This window comes from Mustela lutreola, chromosome 5 (genome assembly GCF_030435805.1).
Source record: "Mustela lutreola isolate mMusLut2 chromosome 5, mMusLut2.pri, whole genome shotgun sequence".
Taxonomy (NCBI): Eukaryota; Metazoa; Chordata; class Mammalia; order Carnivora; family Mustelidae; genus Mustela; species Mustela lutreola.
In genome coordinates this window covers 101,079,283-101,103,977 of record NC_081294.1, presented here as the reverse complement: position 1 = coordinate 101,103,977, position 24,695 = coordinate 101,079,283, and the positions used below count along the sequence as shown (strand labels likewise).

Here is a 24,695-nt window from a genome sequence, read left to right as displayed (position 1 = left end):
TTTCTAGAATGTGTTAATAAAACATCTTAATTGGATCACATCTTACTTCTTCTGAGGGTTCTCTGAGAGAAATATCTGACCCCTACGAATCATGCCTGAAATGGTTAAGATGGTAATATTTTTAAAAGCCACTAGAACAAAAATGTCAATTACTTCACATTCTGTGTTGAAGAACACAAGGCTGTATATTGCCCAAACTGTGGGGGCTGTCACTAAAGTATGGGAAGTGAGACAATCAGACTTTATGAACATGTGGTACTTCTTTACCCAGAGCCCCCAAATCTACACCCACAAGGAAATTCCTTCAAAGTTGGGTGCTAGGGCTGATTCTTCCAGAAGTTTCCCGCAGTTGTACATTTTACCTTTGGCCCTTTATTAGAAGTATGTCCTATCAGTAGTGATAGAAGGGGTTACCAGAAACCCTCCCTGTGCTAAGAGGACAGGGTACCATTTAAGCATCTGGACAAGGACAAAGCTAATGGAGGGCTTATGTAACATTCCAAGTCATAGGTTTAGCTAATGTCTGAGAAGTGGTCTTCCCCTCTGCTCTTGCAATACCATGAAGCAATCTCTGGCAGCAGCTAAGGATCTCAGGACTTCCAGGAACTGACATCTTGTGGCTCCTCGCCAGGCAGGATGAAGCAGTTACCACGGTTCCTCTACACTATGGGCAGAACATGCAGCTTTCAAGGTTGTTTGCCCCCTTACAAGCAAGACAGGAGAAACAGCAGAAAGGACCGAACAGGAAAAAATCAAGTCAGCAGAAAACAAAAGCCATCGAGGAGCGGCGACTTCAATTAGCCCAGCCAAAACAATGTTGGAAAAACCCAGGCAAGAAGGGGCAATTAGTTGAGATGCACATGCTGCTGGGATTAAGTCAGGAGACATAAGCTGCTAAAAATAAATTTTCACAAAGGCAACACGTGATCTAGAAATTGTTCTCAGGCAAAAGCCCTTCCTGATTCCATTCTCAAAGGCAGACTTAGCTGTACTGGTATGTGCTAAAAGACACCTTCATCCATGCCCCCGACACCCGAGCTAATAAAATGTCTATTACCTTGAGCTGGAGAGCTTGATGGAGCAAATGAAAAACAATTACTGAGCCCATTTTTTTTTTTTTTAAGTATATTTGTTTTAGAGGGTCAGGGCTTACCTAGATTTAGTTATAGGCAGGATCCTCTAGCAAGACAAAAAAAAAGAAAAAGTTGAAAAAAGGGAGATGCTTTAATGGAAAGACCAGGAAGTAGTACCATTCTTCACAATTAAAGCTTAAGAGAGACTGCAGGGCTGTGAAGAACAAAATGGTGTCCTTGGGTAATGGCCGATGGGGCAATCAACTTGTGGTGACAAGTTGGGAAGGTCATTTTAATTAACCAGGGCAGGTGGGAAAACCCTAGGCTTGTTGTGGTCTCTACCACTTTCAAAGCAAGAAAATTATATGGCTTCTAATATAGATAGCATTAAATATTCAGAATATCAAACCAGTGCAGTTTAATTAGTCAAGTGAGTCACTCACCCTAAGAACCTTAATTTCCTCATCTCAAAGTGAGGGTGACCAGGCAAAAGTCTCAACGATAGCGTCCCTTACTAACATTGAGATAATCGGAGAGAGAGGCCAGTCACAGGCAGCCCTCAGGGACAGAGAGCCCCATGGAGAGAAGGAGCAGCATTTGGAGGACAGGATTTCCTTCAACAGGAACCAGAAGCCAGAGGGAGTTTGTGCGAGTCAGGAAGGAGGTGTCTGCCAGGTGAGCAAAAAACAAAGCCACTAAGTCCCCGCCTTAATAGGAAGCTGCCTCCCTCGTCTAGGAAACAGGCCCTGGGACCTGTCCTCGGGTCCTTCCCCTATACGGCAGGGACCAAGAAGCGTACACTCAGCCAAGGACTCAAGGAAGTTACTCCAAGCCCCAGAAATCCAAGTGCTTGACTGGGGCAGATTCCGCTCAGCTAGCTAGCTAACGAGCCGAGTCAAAGGCCTAAACATCAGATCAGCGAGCCCAGGGGCAACCAATATTCCTGGGGCAAACACAGCAAGCTACCATGAACTTGGGAGAGTAACAAAACCTAAAATGCTAACGAAGAGGGAAGCAGCTTAGAGCCAGCTGGCCACAAGCTCCTGAAGTAAAACTGTGCTGCCAAACCATTAAACCATTTGCAGCCTCCAGAGAACAGAAATGATGATACTCCTCAGTCAGCTGCTACGATGAACATGCCTGAAGGGTGGAAGAGAGCAAGGGCCCACACGCAAAGGTTCACAGACACACCCTCTGCAGATGTTACAGACATCTCCAGGGATCAGAGGCTTGCATTCAACAGAATTGGAGAAACATAAGAAATGAAGGAACCATAACAAAAAAAATTTTTAAATCAAGATATTTTTGAACATCTATAAAGTATACAGAATTGAACACACTGCCTTTGCACAATGAAAATGGGAATGCCCAGTTTCATAATTAGTAGTTATTAAAGCTAAAAAAAACTAGCTATGAAATTATCTGGAAGTTATTTGATGAAATGATGTTATATCTCATTCGCAAAGCAAGCCATTAAAATTTGAAATACGAGGGGCGCCTGGGTGGCTCAGTGGGGTAAAGCCTCTGCCTTTGGCTCAGGTCATGATCCCGGGGTCCTGGGACTCAGCCCCACATAGGGCTCTCTGCTCAGCAGGAATCCTGCTTCCTCCTCTCTGTCTCTGCCTGCCTCTCTGCCTACTTGTGATCTCTGTCTGTCAAATAAATTAATAAAATCTTTTAAACAAAAATTTGAAATATGTATACCCTTCATCCAGCAATTCCACTCCTGGGAACCCATACTACAGAGACAAAAATATCAATACATAAGGACATATAGACAAAGATATCTAGTAAACAACTGTTCATGGTCAGAGAACCAAAACAAAGTGAGTACCCATCCACGGACAAAAGACCTGGTTCACACCCACTCATTAGAAAGAATGAGTCTGAGCTATGCCTGATGACTTAGAGGACTTTCTACTCCTTTTGGTGGGCTAAAGATAAAGAGCCCCAAACAGGATCCAGATTTTAAAAAATGATTCATTAAAGCCTGTGTCTAAGTTTATGCAAAGGATTGTAGGAGAACACAAAAATTAGTAAATATATCCATTAATTCTAGTTCTCAAACTTTAGTGTGAAACAGAACTACCTGAAAGTTGCTTTAAAATGTACCTTGCTGGGCCCCACTGGTGCCCCAGAATCTCTGATTCAGTAGGTCTGGGGTAAAGGTCTCAAAATTCTTTTTGCCAGTAAGTTCCAAGGGGATTCTAATGCTTGCCGCTGAGACAAACGCATCAATCTGCAACAGTAGTTACCAGGGAGACAGAAAAGGAGGTATAAAATGGGGACGAATAATTAATGGACTCTGCCCAAGATCCTAATGGATTTCCTATAGGATTCCTTTCATGGAACACTGCGTGTACAAATTTGCAAAAAGTAATGTCTAATATTTCTACTTATATTTTCTATGATGAGCAAGGGTTAAATAACTTTAAAATATAGCTATTTTTTAAGATTTTATTTATTTATTTGACAGAAAGAAATCACAAGTAGATGGAGAGGCAGGCAGAGAGAGAGAGAGAGGGAAGCAGGCTCCCTGCTGAGCAGAGAGCCCGATGCGGGACTCGATCCCAGGACCCTGAGATCATGACCTGAGCCGAAGGCAGCGGCTTAACCCACTGAGCCACCCAGGCGCCCCAAAATATAGCTATTTTTATTGAGAAAAAATTTTTGCCATCAACAGTTTCTCAAGGAAGAGCTCGTCTCCTTTATTCACAGCACTGAACTGATTTGGGGAAGATCAGTGCTACTTACAACATACATAAAAATCAAAATATAATGTGAAAAGAAGTTTCTAGATTAACAAGTATAACATACATTTGTTTAATGACACTTATTAATTTATAAAAACCTTGAGAAAACTCAATTTTAAAAGTAACTGAAAAACAATGAACAGCATAATACTCTCTGGCTTGTGAAGGCAAAATCCCTTTCAAAATTCAAGCAAAGGGGCACCTGGGTGGCTCAGTGGGTTAAGCCTCTGCCTTCAGCTCAGGTCATGATCTTAGGGTCCTGGGATCAAGCCCCGCATCGGGCTCTCTGCTAGGCAGGGAGCCTGCTTCCTCCTCTCTCTCTCTCTTTCCGCCTCTCTGCCTGCTTGTGATCTCTTTCTGTCTGTCAAATAAATAAATAAAATATTTTTAAAAAATAATTCAAGCAAATCCCAAGTAAGCAAAATGTCTCCTTTTAAACACTACTTGCATCATTTCCGATCTTTTTATGTACAAACTAGGAAGCAAAGGGCTGAAAACAACAAACTAAAAGAATAAAAATAACTTTATGACTTCCAATATAGAAATTTCAAGTTCCCAAAGTATGAGTTAAGGAGGTTTTAAGATAGAGAATAAACATCTTAGATTATATTAATTATAAATGACACTTTTCCAGGCTTTCACACTTGTCATTAGCTTCAGCATGACTACTCTGCTAGCTTAACACTCCTCCTCCCAAAATCATATTGTCACTTAATCTAACGACTAAGCCTAGGGGCACCTAGAGGTCACTGAAGGGTCCCACTCTTGTTTTTGGCTCAGGTCATGATCTCAGGGGTCCTGAGCTCCAGCCAGGTGTTGGGCTCTGTGCTCTTAGCAGAAAGGCTGCTTCAGAAACTGTCTCCCACTTCCTCTCCCCCTTCTTCTTCTCTCTGTAAAATAAGTAAAATCCTTAAAAATAAATAAAAATTAAAAACTAATAATAAGCCTAGACCTCAAACCTGATTGCAAATGTCTACTATTTTTTCTATCATGAGCAAACAGCTCATGATAGAAAAGGGGCTCCTTTAGTGCTCCTTAGAGCACAGAGTCAGGAAGCTGCTCTGGGCTGAAAATTGGATTTGCAAGGCTCAGGTCCCCATGGTATACAAATCGATATAAAACTCTTGGCTACTAGTCGCCAACCCCTGCTCCTTCTCTAACCTTATTACAGTACAGTGTTTCTCTTTTCCTGCAACAGCAACTCAGTGGACCTCCATTGTTCATTTTAAAAATAGAATGAGTCTGTGGCTGAGCTGAGGAATATCCCTGCAGCTCCAACACTAAGGCTGCCTCCCCTCTAAAGATGAGCAAGCGGAAATGTTGACCAAAAACTATAAAGTTCGACAGCACACCAGACGAAATCAGAAATTTTAACACCCTCTGAAACAAATTCCTGAAATGCAAAAAAAAATTTAAGTCCTTTCTTTGTGCACACAATAAAATACACAAGATAATGAAACTATATGGGCATAAGAAACAGACCAAGATTTGAAAATACTACATAGAAACCACAAATGAAGTAATGGAAACTAAAATTGTAAGATAAATAGACTCGACAACACAGTAAATTAAGTAGAAAATTAAAAATATTAGGGGCACCTGGGTGGCTCAGTTGGTTAGCTCTTGATTTTGGCTTTGGTCACGATCTTAGGGTCCTGGGATGGAGCCTGGGGCTCGGTTCCACACTCAGCAAGGAATCTGCTTCGGGATCTCTCCCTTACCCTCTGGCCCTCCCCTGCTTGCACCAGCTTGCACATGTGTGTGCTCTCTCTAAACAAATCTTAAATAAAAAAAAGAAAAAAGATTAAAATAAAATAAATAAATAAATAAATAAATAAAAGAAAAAAGAAAAAATGCTCCTAGAATTCAGTCCACAGACGGATTGCATGGAGCACTGGGTGTGGTACAAAAACAATGAATACTGTTAGGCTGAAAATAAATTTTAAAAAAGATTTAAAAAAAAAAAAGGACAAAAAAAAAACACAACAGTCCTTGAAATGAGAAACAATAGTGGAAAGAGAAAAACTGGAAAGAGAAACAATAGTGAAAGACCTAAAAAAATAAAACTCTAAGATGAAATGTGACAGCTTACTTCATGGATCCAAACAAAATGCATGAGGAAAAAAAGAGTACTTACAACTGTAGATTTTCTATAGGCAAAAAGGTATCTCTCCACCATCTTCTTTAAAAACTTTAATTCTAATATAGTTACCATTACAGTGCTATATGTACAATGCTGTATGTATTAGTTTTAGATGTACAATATAGTGATTCAACCACTCATTGCATTACTCAGCGCTCATTGTGGTTAAGTGTGCTCATAATCTTCTCCTCTCTCACCAATGCCAAGCCTGAGCCCCCCACCCCAACTCGTAAACATCAGTTCATTCTCTGTATTTAAGAATTTGTTTTTTGTGTGTCTCTCGTCTTCTTTATTCATTTGTTTCATTCCTTAAATTCCACATGAGTGAAATCTAATGGTATTTGAAGGTACAACACTCATGACAAAAACCCTCAATAAAGTGGGTTTAGAGGAACAACCCTCAACATAATAAAGGCCTTATATGAAAAAGCCACAGCTAACATTATACTCAATGGCAAAAAATTCATAGTTTTTTCCCTAAGGTCAGGAACAAGACAAGGATGTACACTCTCACTACTTTTATTCAACATAGTACTAGAAGTCCTAGCCACAGCAATCAGACAGGAAAAAGAAATAAAAGGCATCCAAACTGGTAAGGAAGAAGTAAAACATTCACTATTTGCAGGTGACAAGATACCATATAAGAAATATCCTGAAGACCACAAAAACCTACCAGACCTGGTAAACGAATACCCCCTACCATTTTTAGTAAGGATTCTCTTTAGCAACCAAGAAGCAAAGACCTTTGATTTTTAAAAATGAATTCTTACATCAAAACAGTTTATAATCAAAGGAACAAAAACAAAATGGCCTGAACAAAGCGCCTTTCTGTGGAAAGTGGGTCAAAGTTGAGAATCATCTCTATCAAATTTTTCCTCCATAATTATCACTCTATTTATGTGATCTAATCCTCCATAAAATAAATCTTACAATTAATATTTTAAAGCACATTTTGGGGCGCCTGGGTAGCTCAGTGGGTTAAGCCTCTGCCTTCAGCTCAGGTCATGATCTCAGGGTCCTGGGATTGAGCCCCAGATCAGGCTCTCTGCTCAGTGGGGAGCCTGCTTCCATTACTCTCTGCCTGCCTCTCTGCTTCCTTGTGAGCTCTCTGTCAAGTAAATAAATACAATCTTTAAAAAAATAAATAAATAAAGCACATCTTAATAAGACTTTTCGTTAGCCCACAATTATTATTTTGTAATTTAAAGGTATCTCCATATGTTATAGGCCCTTCAAAATTTCTGTGTGGGGGGGGTTATCTTCATTATACACTTGCCAGAGTCAGTTTCTTTTTCTAAGAGAACAAATCATAATGAATAGGATTGTTAGTACATAAAAGTACCCAAATAAAGAGATCTGATATACTGCAGTCAAGGGGCAACTGGCTGGCTCAGCTCAGTCAGTAGAGCCTGTAATTCTTATCTCAGGACCATGAGTTTGAGCCCCGTGGTGGGTGTAGAGATTACTTAAAAAGATAGAAACTTAAGGGGCACCTGGGTGGCTCAGTGGGTTGAGGCCTCTACCTTCAGCTCAGGTCATGATTCCGGGGTCCTGGGATTGAGCCCCGCTCTCTGCTCAGCAGGGAGCCTGCTTCCTCCTCTCTCTCTTCCTGTCTCTCTGCCTACTTGTAATCTCTGTCTGTCAAATAAATAAATAAATAAATAAATCTTAAAAAAAAAAAAGATAAAAACTTAATACATATATATATATGGCAATTTAAAAAATCATCCAAATAAAGGCCTTAATAATTAATAACCTTAATGTCAATAAAATTCAGCACAAATATAAATATAGCTCTGAAGAAACACAAAATATCAACAGTGCTCATACTGATGATAGGATTAAACATGGGATTTTAGGGGCGCCTGGGTGGCTCAGTGGGTTAGGCCGCTGCCTTCGGCTCAGGTCATGATCTCAGGGTCCTGAGATCGAGTACCGCATCGGGCTCTCTGCTCAGCGGGGAGCCTGCTTCCCTCTCTCTCTCTCTGCCTGCCTCTCCGTCTACTTGTGATTTCTCTCTGTCAAATAAATACATAAAATCTTTAAAAAAAAAAAAAAACATGGGATTTTAACGTTTGTTGATATTTCCAATTTTTATAATATATGAAAATAAATATGAATTTTAAAAATTAAATATTTACAAACCAGATTTTATAAACTAGAAGCTTGGAGTAAATATTTCTCAAACTTCTGAACACAGAAGAGCAGAGAGAAGGCCCACCCCAGAATACAGAAATAAGTTTTATTATAGTTCTCACGTGTTCTCCATTTACATGATACTAATTTCATAGAAATTGGTTTAAGTCTTATTTTCATTATAATGTATCCCCTCTGACCTCTTACTGCATGTGCCCAAGTACTCAAATTGGCTGCGATCAGTTTATCATACTAACATTAAAGTTTAAGTGAGGGAAAAAAATCAGGTTACAACATATATATATATGTATGTGTGTGTATCTATATCTATATAGATATTAGGAGTCATAGTGAATACAAATGTACATCTTTCATCTAAGATCATCAGTTATAACTTTCATTTTATATTCCACTAAAAAATTATCTATCATAATACAATTGAATTTTATTTCATACTCATTGCAACAATTTTTTTTAAGATTTTTATTTATTTATTTGACAGAGAGAGATCACAAGCAGGCAGAGAGGCAGGCAGAGAGAGAGAGAGAGGGACTTGATCCCAGGACCCCGAGATCATGACCCGAGCTGAAGGCAGCGGCTTAACCCACTGAGCCACCCAGGCGCCCCTCATTGCAACAATTTCTAAATTTAGACAGATTTTATCATGTTTCATGATACTATTTCCATGTGTTCCATGTCACTGTGTATACACAATAGCTCAACTTTTTAATACCAAATCCTGGTAGATACATCTTGAAAGCATTTAATTCACGTAGCAACAACAATCACAAGTACTTCTGTCACAAGTAATCTTAAGTGAACTCATACAACCATTAAAACCCAGGACACACATGCACAGAGAGTTAGCTACAACATGATATCTGCCAGAATGCACAGCAGATATAAGAATATCTGAATTCCAGGGGCACCTGGGTGGCTCAGTGGGTTAAAGCCTCTGCCTTCAGCTCGGGTCATAATCTCAGGGTTCTGGGATCGAGCCCCACATTGGGCTCTCTGCTCAGCAGGGAGCTTGCTTCCTCCTCTTTCTCTGCCTGCCTCTCTGCCTGCTTGTGATCTCTGTCAAATAAATAAATAAAATCTTTAAAAAAAAACTTAATTAAATGAGATGTTAATTTGAGGGAAGGAAATTAAAATGAGGGAAGGAAAAACTGCACCTTAGTATCAACAAAGAATTATTTTTTTTAAAGATTTTATTTATTTATTTGACAGACAGAGATCACAAGAAGGCAGAGAGGCAGGCAGAGAGAGAGAGGAGAAAGCAGGCTCCCTGCTGAGCAGAGAGCCCGATGCAGGGGCTCCACCCCAGAACCCAGGGATCATGACCTGAGCCGAAGGCAGAGGCTTTAACCCACTGAGCCACCCAGGCGCCCCAACAAAGAATTATTTTAATATAACATCTACAGGGGATGCGATTCTGAGTAATGTCTTCTTAGCACCTTTCATATATTTCATTTTATTTTAGTCAGTACATACTGTTTGATAATTTGAAAAGTATCTTGGCTTTTGTTTTTTAAGTCCCTTCTTTCCTTGGGCTCTGTGTATTGACTCTCTAGCCTGATCATAATCAAACAGTTAGGAATCAAAACAGCCATACCGTAAGATGCTGATCAACTACAAGATTATCTTGATTAGGTTTGTGGGATTTGAGGTAGGAAAGCAGGACAGAATAAGTAAAGGTGAGAAGGAGGAAGATACAAAAAATAATAATAATAATAAATAAAAAGCTAGGGAGACTTAGGAACTATTTACAGTTTAGCCTTGAACCATTCTTCATCACTATGGCTGAGCAGGGTCCAATCTGCCTACAGTTTGTGACTTGCACATCACAACCTAGAAAGAGTACTACAGACCACTGGGCAACCCAGGAGGCACGTCATTCATTATTCTGACACCGGTTCATTTTATCATTTACTTTTTCCTCCAGAGAATAGAGTGGGGGATGTAAAAGGTGGGGGAATCAGTACAGGGAGAAGGAGGGAGGCTGGGCTACCTACACAGTGGAGTGTGCTAAGGGGAAATGAATAAATAGATTTTAATTGAAGATTCTGATTAAGTATGTTCTAGTTCCTCCATACTTCATTCTATTAAAGACTAACCTCAATTGAACTCATATTTTTAGCCTAGATGCAGTGCTCTGACTCAATTCCATGCACTGAAGATTCAACGTTCACCTGAAACCACAGTTCCCACACACCCACCCATGCCCACTCCCCACCAACTCAGTCAGATTCTAAGGAAAGAGGTTTGGCCAAGGGAAAATGAAACCATATGCCATTTCCTCTATGAAGAGAGGAATTTCACTTCCCTGTTACACCCAGAATTGCTCTCAAGAATAGAAAAGAATCCTTCCTGGCTCAATGCAGAAGGCACCCTTGACGGAACATCTCCCTGGGCATCTGTCAGCCCAACCCACACCTATTCTATGGATGCCCCAGCACTTGGCCCTTTGAATTCCTTTGTCATTTTAGCTAATACAGCTGTCATTAGACTTTACCCCAAAAAAGACACAGAGAAGATATTCTTGAATATCATCATGGTATCTTAAAATACAATGTTCAAAAATCATTCACACAAATGAGATGGGTATTTCTGAGTCTAGAAGTTAAACCGTTTAAATAAAACTCCTCAGGGAACTTTCACAAAACCCTAGACATTAGAACCAAGAGCCAATCCATTTTAAAAGGGTCTGTGTGAATACCGGAATGAGACAGTAAGGCTCAGTTCGTTTTTTAAAGCCTCAACTCAACAGTGAGTCAAACATTGCTCTCCACTTCGGTCAGGTAGTTTTTGAGTGTCAGAAAGGGACACAGAGAGCTGAAGTCCAGTGCGTGGAGACTTACATAAAGAGGTACTTCGCCGCAGCTCAACTCCATGGCTTCTGCATCTGCAAAGAAGATAATGAATGAGAACTGTTACTCCAGGAGGCACTGTAACCAACCTGCACCCCTATGTCCTGCCTGGCAGTGACCGACACCTGGGGAGGAAGGACCATGGGTATTTGACAGACAGAGATCACGAGTAGGCAGAGAGGCAGGCAGAGAGAGAGAAACTACTTTTGATGAGAATACAGACTTAATCTGAAGACCAGATTACTTCTTTAACAAAAACTGCAGACACAAAGTCATGAACAACAGAAAAGAGATTCTAGCTATATAAAATACCCTCCCCCTTTCTTCTCTCACATTAATGTGCACACATAAGGAAAACTTATCAACCCCAGATATTATCCTGATAGCTCTCAAAAGAGAAATATTTCAAAAAGCCAAGAAAGTCAACAAGTCCAAAGTTTTACCTTCATTAACTCCTAAAGGTTAGAATCTACCTTGGTCTGAATGAGGCAGGAGACCTCAGTGACAAGACAGTTCTTTGCCTCTCCTCCAGAAGGCCAAAGACTTCTGTCTCATGGTCACACGTCAGGTATGCACTCCACTGTTACCAACCTCCCCACCAGTTGCATGCATCTTATCTGCCTCTGGGTATGCGTACCCTTAAAAACCCATACCCAGAAACAACCTTGAAGCTTAATTTTAAAATTTATTTAAAAGAAAAAAAAAAAAAAAGCTAGCACCATTCCAAAAGGAGTTCACTGAAAACGTACAGGGGGCCAACCATTACACAAAGATGATCAGGAAGTGGTCCAGCCCTCAAAACCTCAGCTTAACAAGGAAGACCAAAAAAGGGAAGAGTAGGCTGCGTGAGAATTCTGCAAGGGTCAGACAGGGAGACCCAACCACCACCCAAGTTCTGCCTCTGGGTCGCAGGTGAAACTCTAGCAATACTGCCTCAGGGACATCTGGTAGGGCCACAGGCATATAGCAACCTGAACTGTGACATTTAGTACAGTAATACCCCAAGTAGACACTAGGCAAGAAGGAAAATACTCGAAGTTCTTTTTTTTTTCTTTTAATAAAAACCTTTAACTTCAGTTTTATTAATACTTCATACACATGCTGCCACTGGCACCCTCTCAGGTCACAAGTTATATTTCCTAAGTCATCCTCAGAGAACACCAAACGTCAAACAAGCTTATTTTCCACACATCGTACCCTGTGGCAGTTTATGCAGACCTACTTGAGTGGGCTTATATATTATAATCAATTCTTAATGAAACTAACCTCATAAACTGGATGAATGGCTTAAGGATTCTAGGACAGAAACTTCAAATTAAAGATAATACTAATAAGAATATGACAAATGAGACTCTCATTCCTAAGTATGAATTATTCATCAACTACAAATTAAAAATGATTAAGAACAACAAATAGATAGCCCTCCCCCAAAATCTGCCATCAAGTATGTATTTAAATATGAAAATATACCCAACAGCATATACCATGACCTCCTACCCTAAAGTCATACTATGCTTCGAGGTATCCGCAATTTTTTACCTCTGTTTACAATCATGCCATACACAATTTCAATCCATCAAAAAAATTTCACTAAACTTGATAAAATTAGATCTTTGTGAAATTTCTACTTAATATCAAAAGAAGTATATTCTACAGTAAATGTGATTTTAAAATGAATGAAATACACAGAGAATAATAAAATCAAAATGTATTCCTTTATGAGCAAAACTCTGAACACTCCTGAATAGTCTGATAAGTTTTACGAGCTGTGTGACAGGTTTGCCATGTACTCATAAAACACAGATGTTTTCCCTTACTCAGCTTTTTATACTTTGTCTTGATAATACATCTAAAAGAAACTACTATTTTAAAAAAATATATTTTACTTATTTATTTGACAGACAGAGATCACAAGTAGTCAGAGAGGCAGGCAGAGAGAGAGAGGAGGAATCAGGCTCCCTGCTAAGTAGAGAGTCTGATGCGGTGCTTGATCCCAGGACCATGGGATCATGACCTGAGCAGAAGGCAGAGGCTTTAACCCACTGAGCCACCCAGGTGCCCCCTAAAGAAACTACTTTTGATGAGAATACACACTTAATCTGAAGACCAGATTACTTCTTTAACAAAAAGTAATCTTGTAGGGGCATCTGGGTGGCTCAGTTGGCTAGGCATCTGACTTGGGCTCAGGTCATGATCCTGGGGTCCTGGGACCCAGCCCCACATTAGGCTCCCTGCTCAGCAGTCTCTTTCTCTCCACTTCCACTCCCCCTGCTTGTGTTGCCTCTCTGGCTGTCTCTCTCTCTCTCTGTCAAATAAATAAATAAAATCTTCACCCCCCCTCCAAAAAAAAGGCATGATGAGCTAAAGATACCCGTTCCTTCTGTAAATATTAGAATCATAATATGACTATAGAATAATAATAGAAAAGGGACACCTTGGTGGCTCAGTCAGTTAAGCATCTGTCTTCACCTCAGGTCATGATCCCAGAGTCCTGGGATCCCAGAGTCCTGGGATCAAGTCCTACACTGGGCTCCCTGCTCAGCTGGGAGCCTGCTTTTCCTTCTCCCTTTAACCCCTACTCCTGCTTGGGCTATCAGTGGTACACACTCTCGCTCTCTCACTCTCTCTCTTTCAAATGAATTTTTTAAATCTTGGAAAAAAAAGTAATGTTCTCTAGGAAAACCATTCAACCACAACCAATGGTAGGGCAGCTGCTTGGATAAGAAGCTTAAAAAGCACCATGAGTGAAATTTGTTCACTGTGTCATCCATAGAAAACATATGGTAATGAACTTTAAACTGAAAACCTGCAGAGTTCCTCAGTACATCAGTCATGATTAATTTTATAGGAGTAAGTAACACCTTCAAACTAGGAAAAAAAAAAAAAGAATTTCAAACATGGTCCAATCTTGGCAATTTCCGCCATGGGATGGGAAAGGATCATAAAAATCCATATACACCAAGTGAGGTATATTGGTTATACTGTGGCTAAGTACTTTTTAAAAATGTCAAACTTAAACATGTACTAAATAATTTTCTCTTTCTAAAATAGAAGATTCTGGTTTTTCTAAGAAAAGTGGATATTTATGACATGTCTTTGAAAACATTCATTTTTCCAAATAAATAGCCTGTTCCATCAAGAGGGGATAATATTTTAGTAAGTGAAAAATATCTCAAAGGAAATTCAGGATATGGATAGTTTATGCTATCATAACATTTTGAAAAAGAGTATTAGTACATGTTATCATTGCTTGGTGACTTTGTAATTAAAGCTTGCAACCTAATGAAGCCTTCACATCTACAGGCTTTAAATTCTTGGAAAAATAAAAAAGCTTTCGAATCTATATAAATCTTTCAAAACAAATGTTTCACAGGTTTTCTAGTTTAAAAATGTGACAAGATCTAAGTGATAGGAGGACTGAGTGACATCAGCAAAGATGGGAGTTTGCAGTCACTTTTTTTTTGTTTTTTGACAGACAGGAGATCCCAAGTAGGTAGAGAGGCAGACAGAAAGAGAGGAGGTAGCAGGCTCCCTGCTAAGCAGAGAGCCCGACATGGGGCTCGATCCCAGGACACTGGAATCATGACCCGAGCCAAAGGCAGAGGCTTTAACCCACTGAGTCACCCAAGCGCCCCTGCAGTCACTTTTAACATTAGGAAACTTGTGTAATTAGTGGATGGGATTATTTGACAGACAGAGATCACAAGTAGGCAGAGAGGCAGGCAGAGAGGGGGGGGCGGGAAGCAGGCTCCCTGCTGAGCAGAGAGCCTGATGCAGGTCTCGATCCCAGGACCCTGAGATCATGACCCAAGCTGAAGGCAGAGGCCTCAACCCACTGACCCACCCAGGCGCCCCAAAACCCCAGTTTTTTAAGTGTAGCCAGCACTGTACTTGCATTTGAATATATGTATCATAAAGAGGTTATCTGGTTCAGCTATGACACTCATTAAATCCAATTTCAAAGTAAAAGTGCTTTGAACCAGACATTCAAACTGAAGGGTTACATGGTATTACTAAACCAACAAAAGAATCATCCATGTGTCTCATTACTTTCACTGACATGTATTATATATCAGTGTTCTCAGTGAAAACATAAAGGGTTATGAGTTACACTTAACCTTCGTAGCCTTCTTATAAAAAAGATTTTATTTGTCAGAGAGGGTGAGAATGAGCACAAGCAAGGGGAGTGGCAGGCAGAGGAGCCTGATGTGGGACTTGATAGGACTTGAGCAGTAGGCAGACAGGACGGAGTGAGCCACCCAGGTGTCCCTAATCTTCATAGCTTTTTAAATTTGGGATAGGTTTTAGAAAATATACTGTTGCAGTAGTACAATTTACAAATAAATATAATAAGGATACATGGAATTTTTTGGTTTTTGTTTCACTTAGGGTACATTTGGTGGATCTGCTCCTATTAAAAAAGCGTTTTGGGGCACCTGGGAGGCTCAGTGGATTAAAGCCTCTGCCTTTGGCTCAAGTCATGATCTCTGGGTCCTGGGATCGAGCCCCGTATCGGGTTCTCTGCTCAGCAGGAAGCCTGCTTCCTCCTCTCTCTCTGCCTGCCTCTCTGCCTCCTCCTGATTTCTGTCAAATAAATATATAACATCTTAAAAAAAAAAAAAGGCATTTCTCCCCACTTATCAGGCCATGAGTAGTCTTCCCAGTGGTTTCCATGCAGGCTTAGTAGACTAAGGAACGAATGGAGTGTGCCCAGCACGCCAGAGCTGGAGATGAGGTTTACCTAGCAGGAAGGCACATGGAAGTTGGACTGCAGGGTAGAAGGTTGCATCAAACCACTTTAAAGCTACCAAGGATCCAGTTTCGCTACAGTTTTCATTATGTCATTATGATGCCAGCTACATCAAGTGACGGCTTCCAAGCAGCATTATACTATGATCTCAGACTAAAGGTTAACATCAAGGGCTAGACAACATGTCCTCTCTATTCTACCTTACATACTGAAGAACTCAGATTTCATTATCCTGCCTACTCTAATTTTTGCCATTTTTCCATACCTCTAACAACCATTTTGAACAGCAAAGGTTTTGTTTTTGAAAGAAAAGACTTTTCACTCCTTTTAAAAATAAACTAAAACTGAAGTCCCCACAATTATCCTCCTTGGTCGCAAACCTAAAAATCGCTCTCAGCATTTCTTAGTTGAGCTGGAGAGAGAATAATTGGTGTCAAGTATATTATATGCTCAATAAAATATGTAACTTCAAACTGATTAGGTATAAAAATCCATATTCTCATTTGAATTTTTCCAAAACTGATCCTTACAAGACCTGCACTCACTTGCATAGGTACATGACTAAACCATGCCTTGCCTCCCTTTACATCAAGTTTAAGTACAGAACCTGTTTGTATTTGCTACACAAGTATATAACTGCCCACGTTCTACACACACTAGCTGTTCACTACACAGATCTTAGGCTCTATACCTCATTTCCCAATGCTTGACTTCATCTGCAATTTCAAAAACTCTCAGACAAAAACAAACAAACAAACAAACAAAAAAACCCTCTCAGACACAAGTAGGTCTTTTTTAGTTTTGGGTTTTTTTTCCCCCCGAAAACTTAAGGCCAAAGTATTTCCAGTCTTTCTGGCAGACACCAGAGAATGATTTGGGGTACACAGCCACAATTTTTAAGTTTAATTCCAAAACAGAGGGGGGGGATATCTTATGAAAAGAACATCAAGATACAAAATCTTCAGTATTTCAGACATATTAGAAAGAATACCTAATATTCAGAATAATCATTTGCTAGTTACTTCTAATAAAAGTTACACCACTTAAAAGGTGAAAAGAATATTCCAAATTAAAAATAAAAGAAAATGTAACATTCAACTTACACAGAAAATAATCATTCTTGACTTTATGGAATTCTGGGTTTCTCCACATAAAACCCATGACTTTATCTTTGAATATGCCCCAAATCCTTGGCTTGTATACCTCTTACAAGACCTAATAACAAATAATGGTCAACTGTTTATTAATACTATCAGGAACTACATTTGGAAGGCTAACAATGTGGCAAAGGCAGGGTGCTACATGTTTTACAAACATCTCATAGAATCCTCACAGCAGCCCTGAGAGCAATGTACAGGGGTCTTACCTACCTGAATCTTTACAAATCTCTATAGTTACAAGGTTACACTGAAGCAAAAGTTACCTAAACTAAAAGTAATTGTTTGGTCAACTGACCACCTGGAAGATGAGGAGCTACTCCCTCCCACCTTCTCTCTTCACCACACTCACCCCTATTTAACGCTACTATCCCTTCTCCACACAGTCCTCCTAGTACTTCAGATGTTTTCTAGCTACTTATTTCGGTCTTGATGTGGTTACAGAACTCATAAATAAAAGACATATCAACCTAAAATAAAATTGGAAATCTTGGGGTTTTTTTTAAGATGAAATAAGATTAGATAAAATGGAGGATAGTATTTTTGAGTATTGGGGAAACTCCTCAAATCATGAAACCATTAAGAAGTGAAAAGGGGATCATAATGAGAGAAAGGCTTAAAGATAATCTCAGTATTGGGGCACCTGGGTGGCTCAGTGGGTTAAAGCCTCTGCCTTCGGCTCAGGTCATGATCTCAGGGCCCTGGGATGGAGCCCCCACATCAGGCTCTCTGCTCGACAGGGAGCCTGCTTCTCCCTCTCTCTCTGCCTGCTTGTGATCTCTGTCTGTCAAATAAATAAATAAATAAATGATAATCTCAGTATTAAAGGAAGAAGAGCATATCCTCCTCCCTATCCTATGAGAAAACAGACAAACTTCTTAAGTATTTCTAGTAGAAATAACTCTTTGGGGAGCCTGGGTGGCTTAGTCGGTTAAGGGGCAGACTCCTGATTGCAGCTCAGGTCATGATCTCAGGGTTGTGTGATCAAGCCCCACGTGGGGCTCCACACTCAGAGCAGTGTCTACTTGAGTTTCTCTCTCTCCTTCACCCTCTGCCCCTCCCCCCCTTCTCCTCCTCTCTCTAAAACAAATAAATCTTAAAAAGACCCCCCCAAAAAAAACCATTCCATACTAGTGCTTTGAAAAATCAAATGCAACAGCATAAATTTTGTCAGAAAATCTCACAACCCCCCACCACCCACCATCACTCTCTCCCTCTCTTCCCCTCCCCTCTCTCTCTCTCTCTCTCTCTCTCTCACACACACACACACACACACACACACTTCACTTTACGTTCCTCCTAAGAGAAAGAATTAGAGGCTGAAAGCTGGACTTGTACAAGGTCACCCTGAGCATGACAGAGCAGAGAGTGAAGCTTCCTGCTTCAAGAGTCTGGACTGGTAACCACGATGCTCTGCTGTGTGCTAGCCACAGAAATCAAACACCACATTCTATAAACAATACTCATTTTCCTAATTCTGGTTTCATTTTCAAGAAAGTAGAACCCCAGGCCCATCTTTTTCCCACCACTGTTTCCCATAAGATCTTGGTCCCCATTTTTAAAAAGATTCACTTTACACACCTCACTGATACCTGCTCTCCCCCTGAAAGAGGACGTCCAGTGTTGCCATCTCCACTTTACAGGAGTTAAAAAAAAAAAAAAAAAAAAAATCAGGCACCTGGGTGGCTCAGTCATTAAGTGTCTGCCTTCAGATTAGGTCATGATTCCAGGGTCCCGGGATTGAGCCGTGCATCAGGCTGCCTGCTGCTCAGCAGGAAGCCTGCTTCTCCCTCTCCCACTGCCCCCTGCTCGTGTTCCCTCTCTCGCTGTGTCTCTCTCAGTCGAATAAATAAATAAAATCTGGAAGAAGAAAAAAAAAGCAGCTCAGTAAAATCGCACCACTTTGCCAAGATCAAGCCGCTGGAAGTGGCCAAACTGGGTGTGAATCCAGCCTGTGTAATGGGTCCAACCCAAACTCTGCTTAGCCTCAGCACAAGGGCCTTTTGTAACATAAATATGGTCTCAAAGATAGCAATCCGTTTGGCTGAAAAGTGGCAAACACCTGGTATGAGTAACATCTCAGGAAAGGCTGCCTATGAACACCAGCTCTGCCCTCTTCCAACAGTGTGACTCGGGCCCAGGACTTCAGCTCCCTGAGGCAGTCTCTCCTCTGTCAGCAGTAACGGTTAAGAGTGCCCATCTCAGAAGACTACTGAGAGGACTGAGATTTGACACAAACAACAGAAAATACTTAGTGGCTATCACAAGCACTCCAAGGCTAGCTGCAGTTATTACACTTAGATAAACAGATTTTTAAGCACTTGAATATTTCGAATGACTTCTAAATATCAGACTGATCAAAATGACTCAGCAGGCACGGAGGCCAGGCCCAGCTGAAAGAGATCCACCCAGCTCAGCCTCACCCCAGCCCAGAGGAACCTCCCAGCATCAAGAATTCCGAATGGCATCATACCAGATAAGTCCGGGATTTTACAGAGCTGACTATTACCCCAAAGGTCGAAAAACTCAAAGGATGGAGCTGTTAACTCCTGGGACAACTCTACTGCCATGTTGTTTGAAACCTTCACTTGGAAATGTTGATTCATGGCTCCGTAAACAAACCTAGGAGTGTAGAATTCTAACTGCATTTCACAGCTAGTCTGCTAACTGGAGAAGGAGGAAAGAACACATCAACGACAGGGAGATAACGCCAAGTCTAAGGAAAAGCATCAGTCCTGGCATGACGGAAATGGGTAAGAAGAGAGCATCAGAGAAACAAGCCTGTTAAATACACAGTGCTAGCTACAGAAACCTGAGTTACACAGGGCTACGCCGCTTCAAGTGGGAGAAGACAGCGCCGGCGAGTTAGAAGGGGAAATGGTGCAGCCTAAATGAGAGGACATTTAGGAAGTACAAAGAAGAGTGTGAGCTACCTGCTAACAAAACGTCCCACCAATGATGAGCCTGGGTGTTACACGCAAATAATGAGTCATAGAACACTACATCAAAAAGGAATGACATGGGGGTGCTTGGGTGGCTCAGTGGGTTAAAGTCTCTGCCTTTAGCTCAGGTCATGATCTCAGGGTCCTGGGATTGAGCCCCTCATTGGGCTCTCTGCTCAGCAGAGCCTGCTTCTCCCTCTCTCTCTCTGCCTACTTATGATCTCTCTCTCTGTGTCAAATAAATAAATAAAATTAAAAAAAAAAAGGAATGACATACTATATGCTGGCTAATTGATAAAGTAATTTAAAAAAAAAGTCCCACCAAAGCTGTCACACTCACTTGTATTTTGTAGGCTGTTTTTGCATATAAAGCCTTTTATAAATCAATTACGACAACCCCTTACCTATCTCGCTTATGCTAGTGATTTGTTGAGTGTATCCTTCATTCTCAACGCAAAGCTCTAGAACTCAGCATCCTGGGCAAGATACAACCCATGAAGGTGTCAATTCCCTCTCTGGCAATCTGAGATCCCTCGGCATTCTCCAAAAGTCAGTTTGCGGTCACCTACTCCATTGCCAAGCACCAGGGTAGCCGTCCTCGGAAAGATTAAAATATATAAAACACTACCCACCCCATCACTGACAAGTTCACAGTCTGGTTTGGGTGAGATCTACATCCATGAAAAGCTACAAGTTTTAAGAAGCAATAGCACTGACCTGACAGAACTCTGTGACAGTGTGGGGCAAGCATGAAGCGATAACTAAGTTAAAAATGGAATGGAGGGACGCCTGGGTGGCTCAGTTGGTTAAGCAGCTGCCTTCAGCTCAGGTCATGATCCCAGCGTCCTGGGATAGAGTCCCACATCCGGCTCCTTGCTTAGCAGGGAGCCTGCTTCTCCCTCTGCCTCTGCCTGCCACTCTGTCTGCCTGTGCTCACTCTCGCTACTCTCTCTCTGACAAATAAATAAATAAAATCTTTAAATAAAATAAAATAAAAATAAAAATGGAATGGAGGTGGGGGAGGTGGAGGACTAGGTCGAAAAATAAGACACAGATGCATATTATACAGGAAACACTAAGGAGACAGAGAGGATGGATTAACAGGTTTGGAAGGAGGAAAGGTCATTGCTCCCGACTTTTATACATAATCGATTCCTAAAACACACCTAATCCATGACAAAAGAGAACAGACTTTCAGGGGCCATGGGTCCTTTGCCAGAGACTTAACAACACCAACTGCATGTTCCCTTTTGGTCAGAATTTAACAAAATATATTCCAGCTTTTCCTACAGCATGCTTTACTTTTTGCTTTTTCTGCCTAACAGCACACACGAACAGGTTTAGTGAGGACCTTACTGGTACTTGGACAAATGACCTTACCCAATTTTTCAGACCCTTGTTTCTCTGTCAGCTTCTCAGTTCTATTCTTTAATTTTCTGTTCATTTTTATAAAGCAAGGAAATATACTGACCCATGGACAACATGGCTTTGAACTGCTTGGGTCTATTTATAGATGGAGTTTTCTTCAATACATAGAGTCAGTACTGTAGGGGGTATAGCTCAGTGGTAGATTATTGGACTGCATCGAGTCGGTATTCTAAATTTATTTTCTCTGCCTTATTTTTTTCAACATTTTCTTTCTCTAGCTTATGGTAGTGTAGGAATACAATATATATCCACATGATTTCACTTACATGGAATCTAAAGAAATAAAATTTAAAAAGACTCACAAACACAAAGAACAATAAATTGGTGGTTGCCAGAGGGGTGGAAGGAGAAGCAAAAGACGTGAAAGGAATTAACAAGTACGTGTTTCCAGCTATAGAACAAGTCATGGAGATGGAAAGTGTAGCTCAGATAATACAGTCGATATTATATTAATGCACCGTAATATAATACATATCCTATTAATATGTATATGGTAATCATATTAATGATTGCCACTTGTCATGGTAAGTACTGCATAATGTAGAGAACTGTTCAATCACCACGATGTACACCTGTAACTAACATTATGTGCTAAATCAACAATAAAGATTAAGACATTTTGAAACTGGCATAGCTAAATCAGTAGACAATAAAACTAGCGGACATGTGTAAAACCTGGAGAAACTCTAGAATGACCACATAACATTTAGAATTATAACCTTAAAGCAAAGATTAAAGGAAAGGAGGCTTAGCCTTAACAATAGGACTAGTCTTGGCGCACCTGAGTGGTACAGTTGGTTGAGCCTCCAACTCTTGATTTCAGCTCAAGGCATGGATTCGGGGTTGTGACATCAAACCAAGCACTGGTCTCCCAGCTTAGCATGAAGTCTGCTTGCGATCTTCTCTTGCCCTCTCTGTCCCAACTGCTCCACACATGCGCTTTCTCTCCGAAGGAAGGAAGGAAGGAGAGAAGGAAGGAAAAGAGGAAGGGAAGGAGGGAAGAAAAAGAAATAGAAATAGGACTAGTCGCTAATTGTTTAATTTAGTTCAGCCCGTTTACTCAGAACTTCTTATCTGCTTCTTACCGGGTAAAGAAAACCATGCATCTCCCTTCAGGTACCTATCAATCTATTTGACAAGAAAGGGCTCACTGATGTGAAGTCAGTAAATAACCTAAGGAAAAGACAATACCAGGAGTCATATAAAACTCCACAGGATCAGAATACAGAAATGATTCCTCTCAGAGGAACGGGCTGCCCAGTGAGAGAGGAAAATAAGACCACAAAATATGGGTAGGGTTCTAGGAGCACAGGGAGGTGGAAATACTACCATCTGTCAGTAGCTGAGCTATCGGCACAACTCCCCAAGGAGATGGAGCCCAAGCTAAGCCTTTAAATCATTTTTCAGCTAAGGGTACTCCTATCCCAAAAGGCATTTAGAAAAGGGGCAGCTTTTCAGGTTCTCAAATGACAGGGCTGGTGGGATGGAGAAAAAAACAGGAGAGGAAATGGAACCCACTACTGGCACTGAGCACCTGGGAACTGGGGATGTTCCATGTCCTATAATGCCAGGTCAAGCCTGCATAAAGAATCACCCCAGCCCAGATGGCAACAGAGATCTCCGTGGAGACTCACAGACATAGACAACAGACATTCACCAGGTCCACGATGAAACGGGAGGACATTTCAAGCACTAGAAATAACAGGCATCACTGCATTAAGTATAAAAGGGTTGTTCGGGGAAGAACGAACACCTCCAGGGCCACTGAAAGTCTATGGGGTGGTGGTGGAACAGAAGGATGGAAACCTGTTCAGTGTCCCAAGGATACACCTTACTAAGGAATGTGAATGTCAAGCCACTGAGTGGCTTTAAGTACAAGAAGGATGTGTTCTGAATCGTGTTTTCAAGAAGCCACTGTGCCAGTAGATAGAGGAGGGATTCTGCAGTCACACCACTGCTGTCACGGGCCTTGATTCCAGGACCCTAAATCATGAAATCAAGAGTCAGATACTTAAGCACCTGAGCCACTCAGGCAATCTGAAAATTGTTGTTATTCTGATTCAAATCCCAGTATACTCCTGTGCTTTGAACAAATGCTACCTACATAAGCTAGTAGTAGTCATTTTTATCACCTAACAAAAAAGGACTTGTGCAATTTACCATTTAAGATTCAAGATTAAAACAAAGTTCTTATAGGATAAATATTAAAACACTGCAATGATTTACAAAAAAAAAAAAAAAAAAGAAAAGAAAAAGAAAAAAGAAAAAACCTTCAACAGTTTAAGTGTTTATTTAAAACATTATCCTGAACATTAATATGGGTATGGAGAAGTATGAGGTCCTTCCATCTAAAAATGTATAGAGACAAGTTCAAACACACAAACAGTTCAGCCACATTGAAAAGCTTAATAACGCAGTGAAATAATACATAATGCTGCAGCCTACAAAGAACTGTAGTGAAGTCAAGGAGAATGGGGATTCAGAAGAGGCCATTGTCTTTGGAAGTTACAAAGTTACTGGCTGGCACTTCCAGTGAAACAAAGAGACTCCTAAAGAAGGCTTACATTTTAGGTCTGGGGTTTTGTGGAGTTTTGTTTTGTTTTGTTTTTTCTTTCTTTTTCAGTTGGGACCTGTGGGTGCTTGCAAGGATGGGAAAAAGAAACCAGAGTATCAGAAGTGCCAGGGAGAACAGAGGCTGGCACTGGTTGCCAAGTGGGCGGGGATGTTCAATGTCCTAGAACAAGGACAGCCCTACGTAACTCAAGAATTGTCCCATATCCTTCTTGGCCATTTGGACAGATTTTTAATTTTGGTTCTAATGGCCTGGGTGTGCCTTTTCCTCAAAGAAGCTAGCCAGCTTCAAAACGTCTCCTCCAGGAAGGGCATTCCTCACAGGACAGTTCCTCCGTTCTAGACAACCATAAACTACCTCATCCTATCCCTGCTGTAATTGCCCAGGAATTAACCAATTTTTTTCTATGTCTATCATTAAAATTCCTAGATATTTGTTTGAATTAGAAGTTACCCAACTCAAATTTTATATTACATATTAACATTCTTTTTCAATAGAAATGCCAGGCCCAGAGTACTTTAAAATTACTGTGGAAAAAAAGTCTTTTTTAAGATTTCATTTTTTTGTCAGAAAGAGAGAGTGAGCACAAGCAGGAGGAGCAGGAGGCAGAGGGAGAAACCAGGCTCCCTGCTGAGCAAGGAGTCTGATGTGGGGCTCGAACCCAGGATCCTGGGATCATGACCTGAGCCATAACACAGATGCTTAACTGACTGAGCCACCCAGGTATCCTTGGGAAAAAAGTCCTAATATCTAATTCCATACAGATTCTGTTGGGGTAAAAGGTTTTACTTTTTCTCCCCAAGAGAAACAAGACAAAACAAAATTAAAAAATTAAAAAACATTTTCACCAAGAGAAACTGAAGAATAAGGC

The 24,695-nt window shown here is 40.7% G+C and overlaps 1 protein-coding gene across 6 annotated transcripts in view; it reads right to left on the bottom strand.

The window, feature by feature from the left end:
* The window catches only part of ARHGEF28 (Rho guanine nucleotide exchange factor 28), a 321,385-nt gene that overhangs the window by 244,008 nt on the left and 52,682 nt on the right, over positions 1-24,695 (bottom strand). For 5 of the 6 annotated variants that reach the window (XR_009354003.1, XM_059175234.1, XM_059175237.1 and 2 more), the window contains one exon: positions 10,967-11,010. Coding sequence is in view for 5 of the 6 variants with exons in the window: in XM_059175237.1 (XP_059031220.1) it covers positions 10,967-11,010 (44 nt within the window). In the remaining variant the exon portion in view is untranslated. Of the gene's footprint in view, positions 1-10,966; positions 11,011-22,033; positions 22,181-24,695 lie in introns of those variants that run through there. The other variant, XM_059175235.1, reaches the window with a different exon arrangement.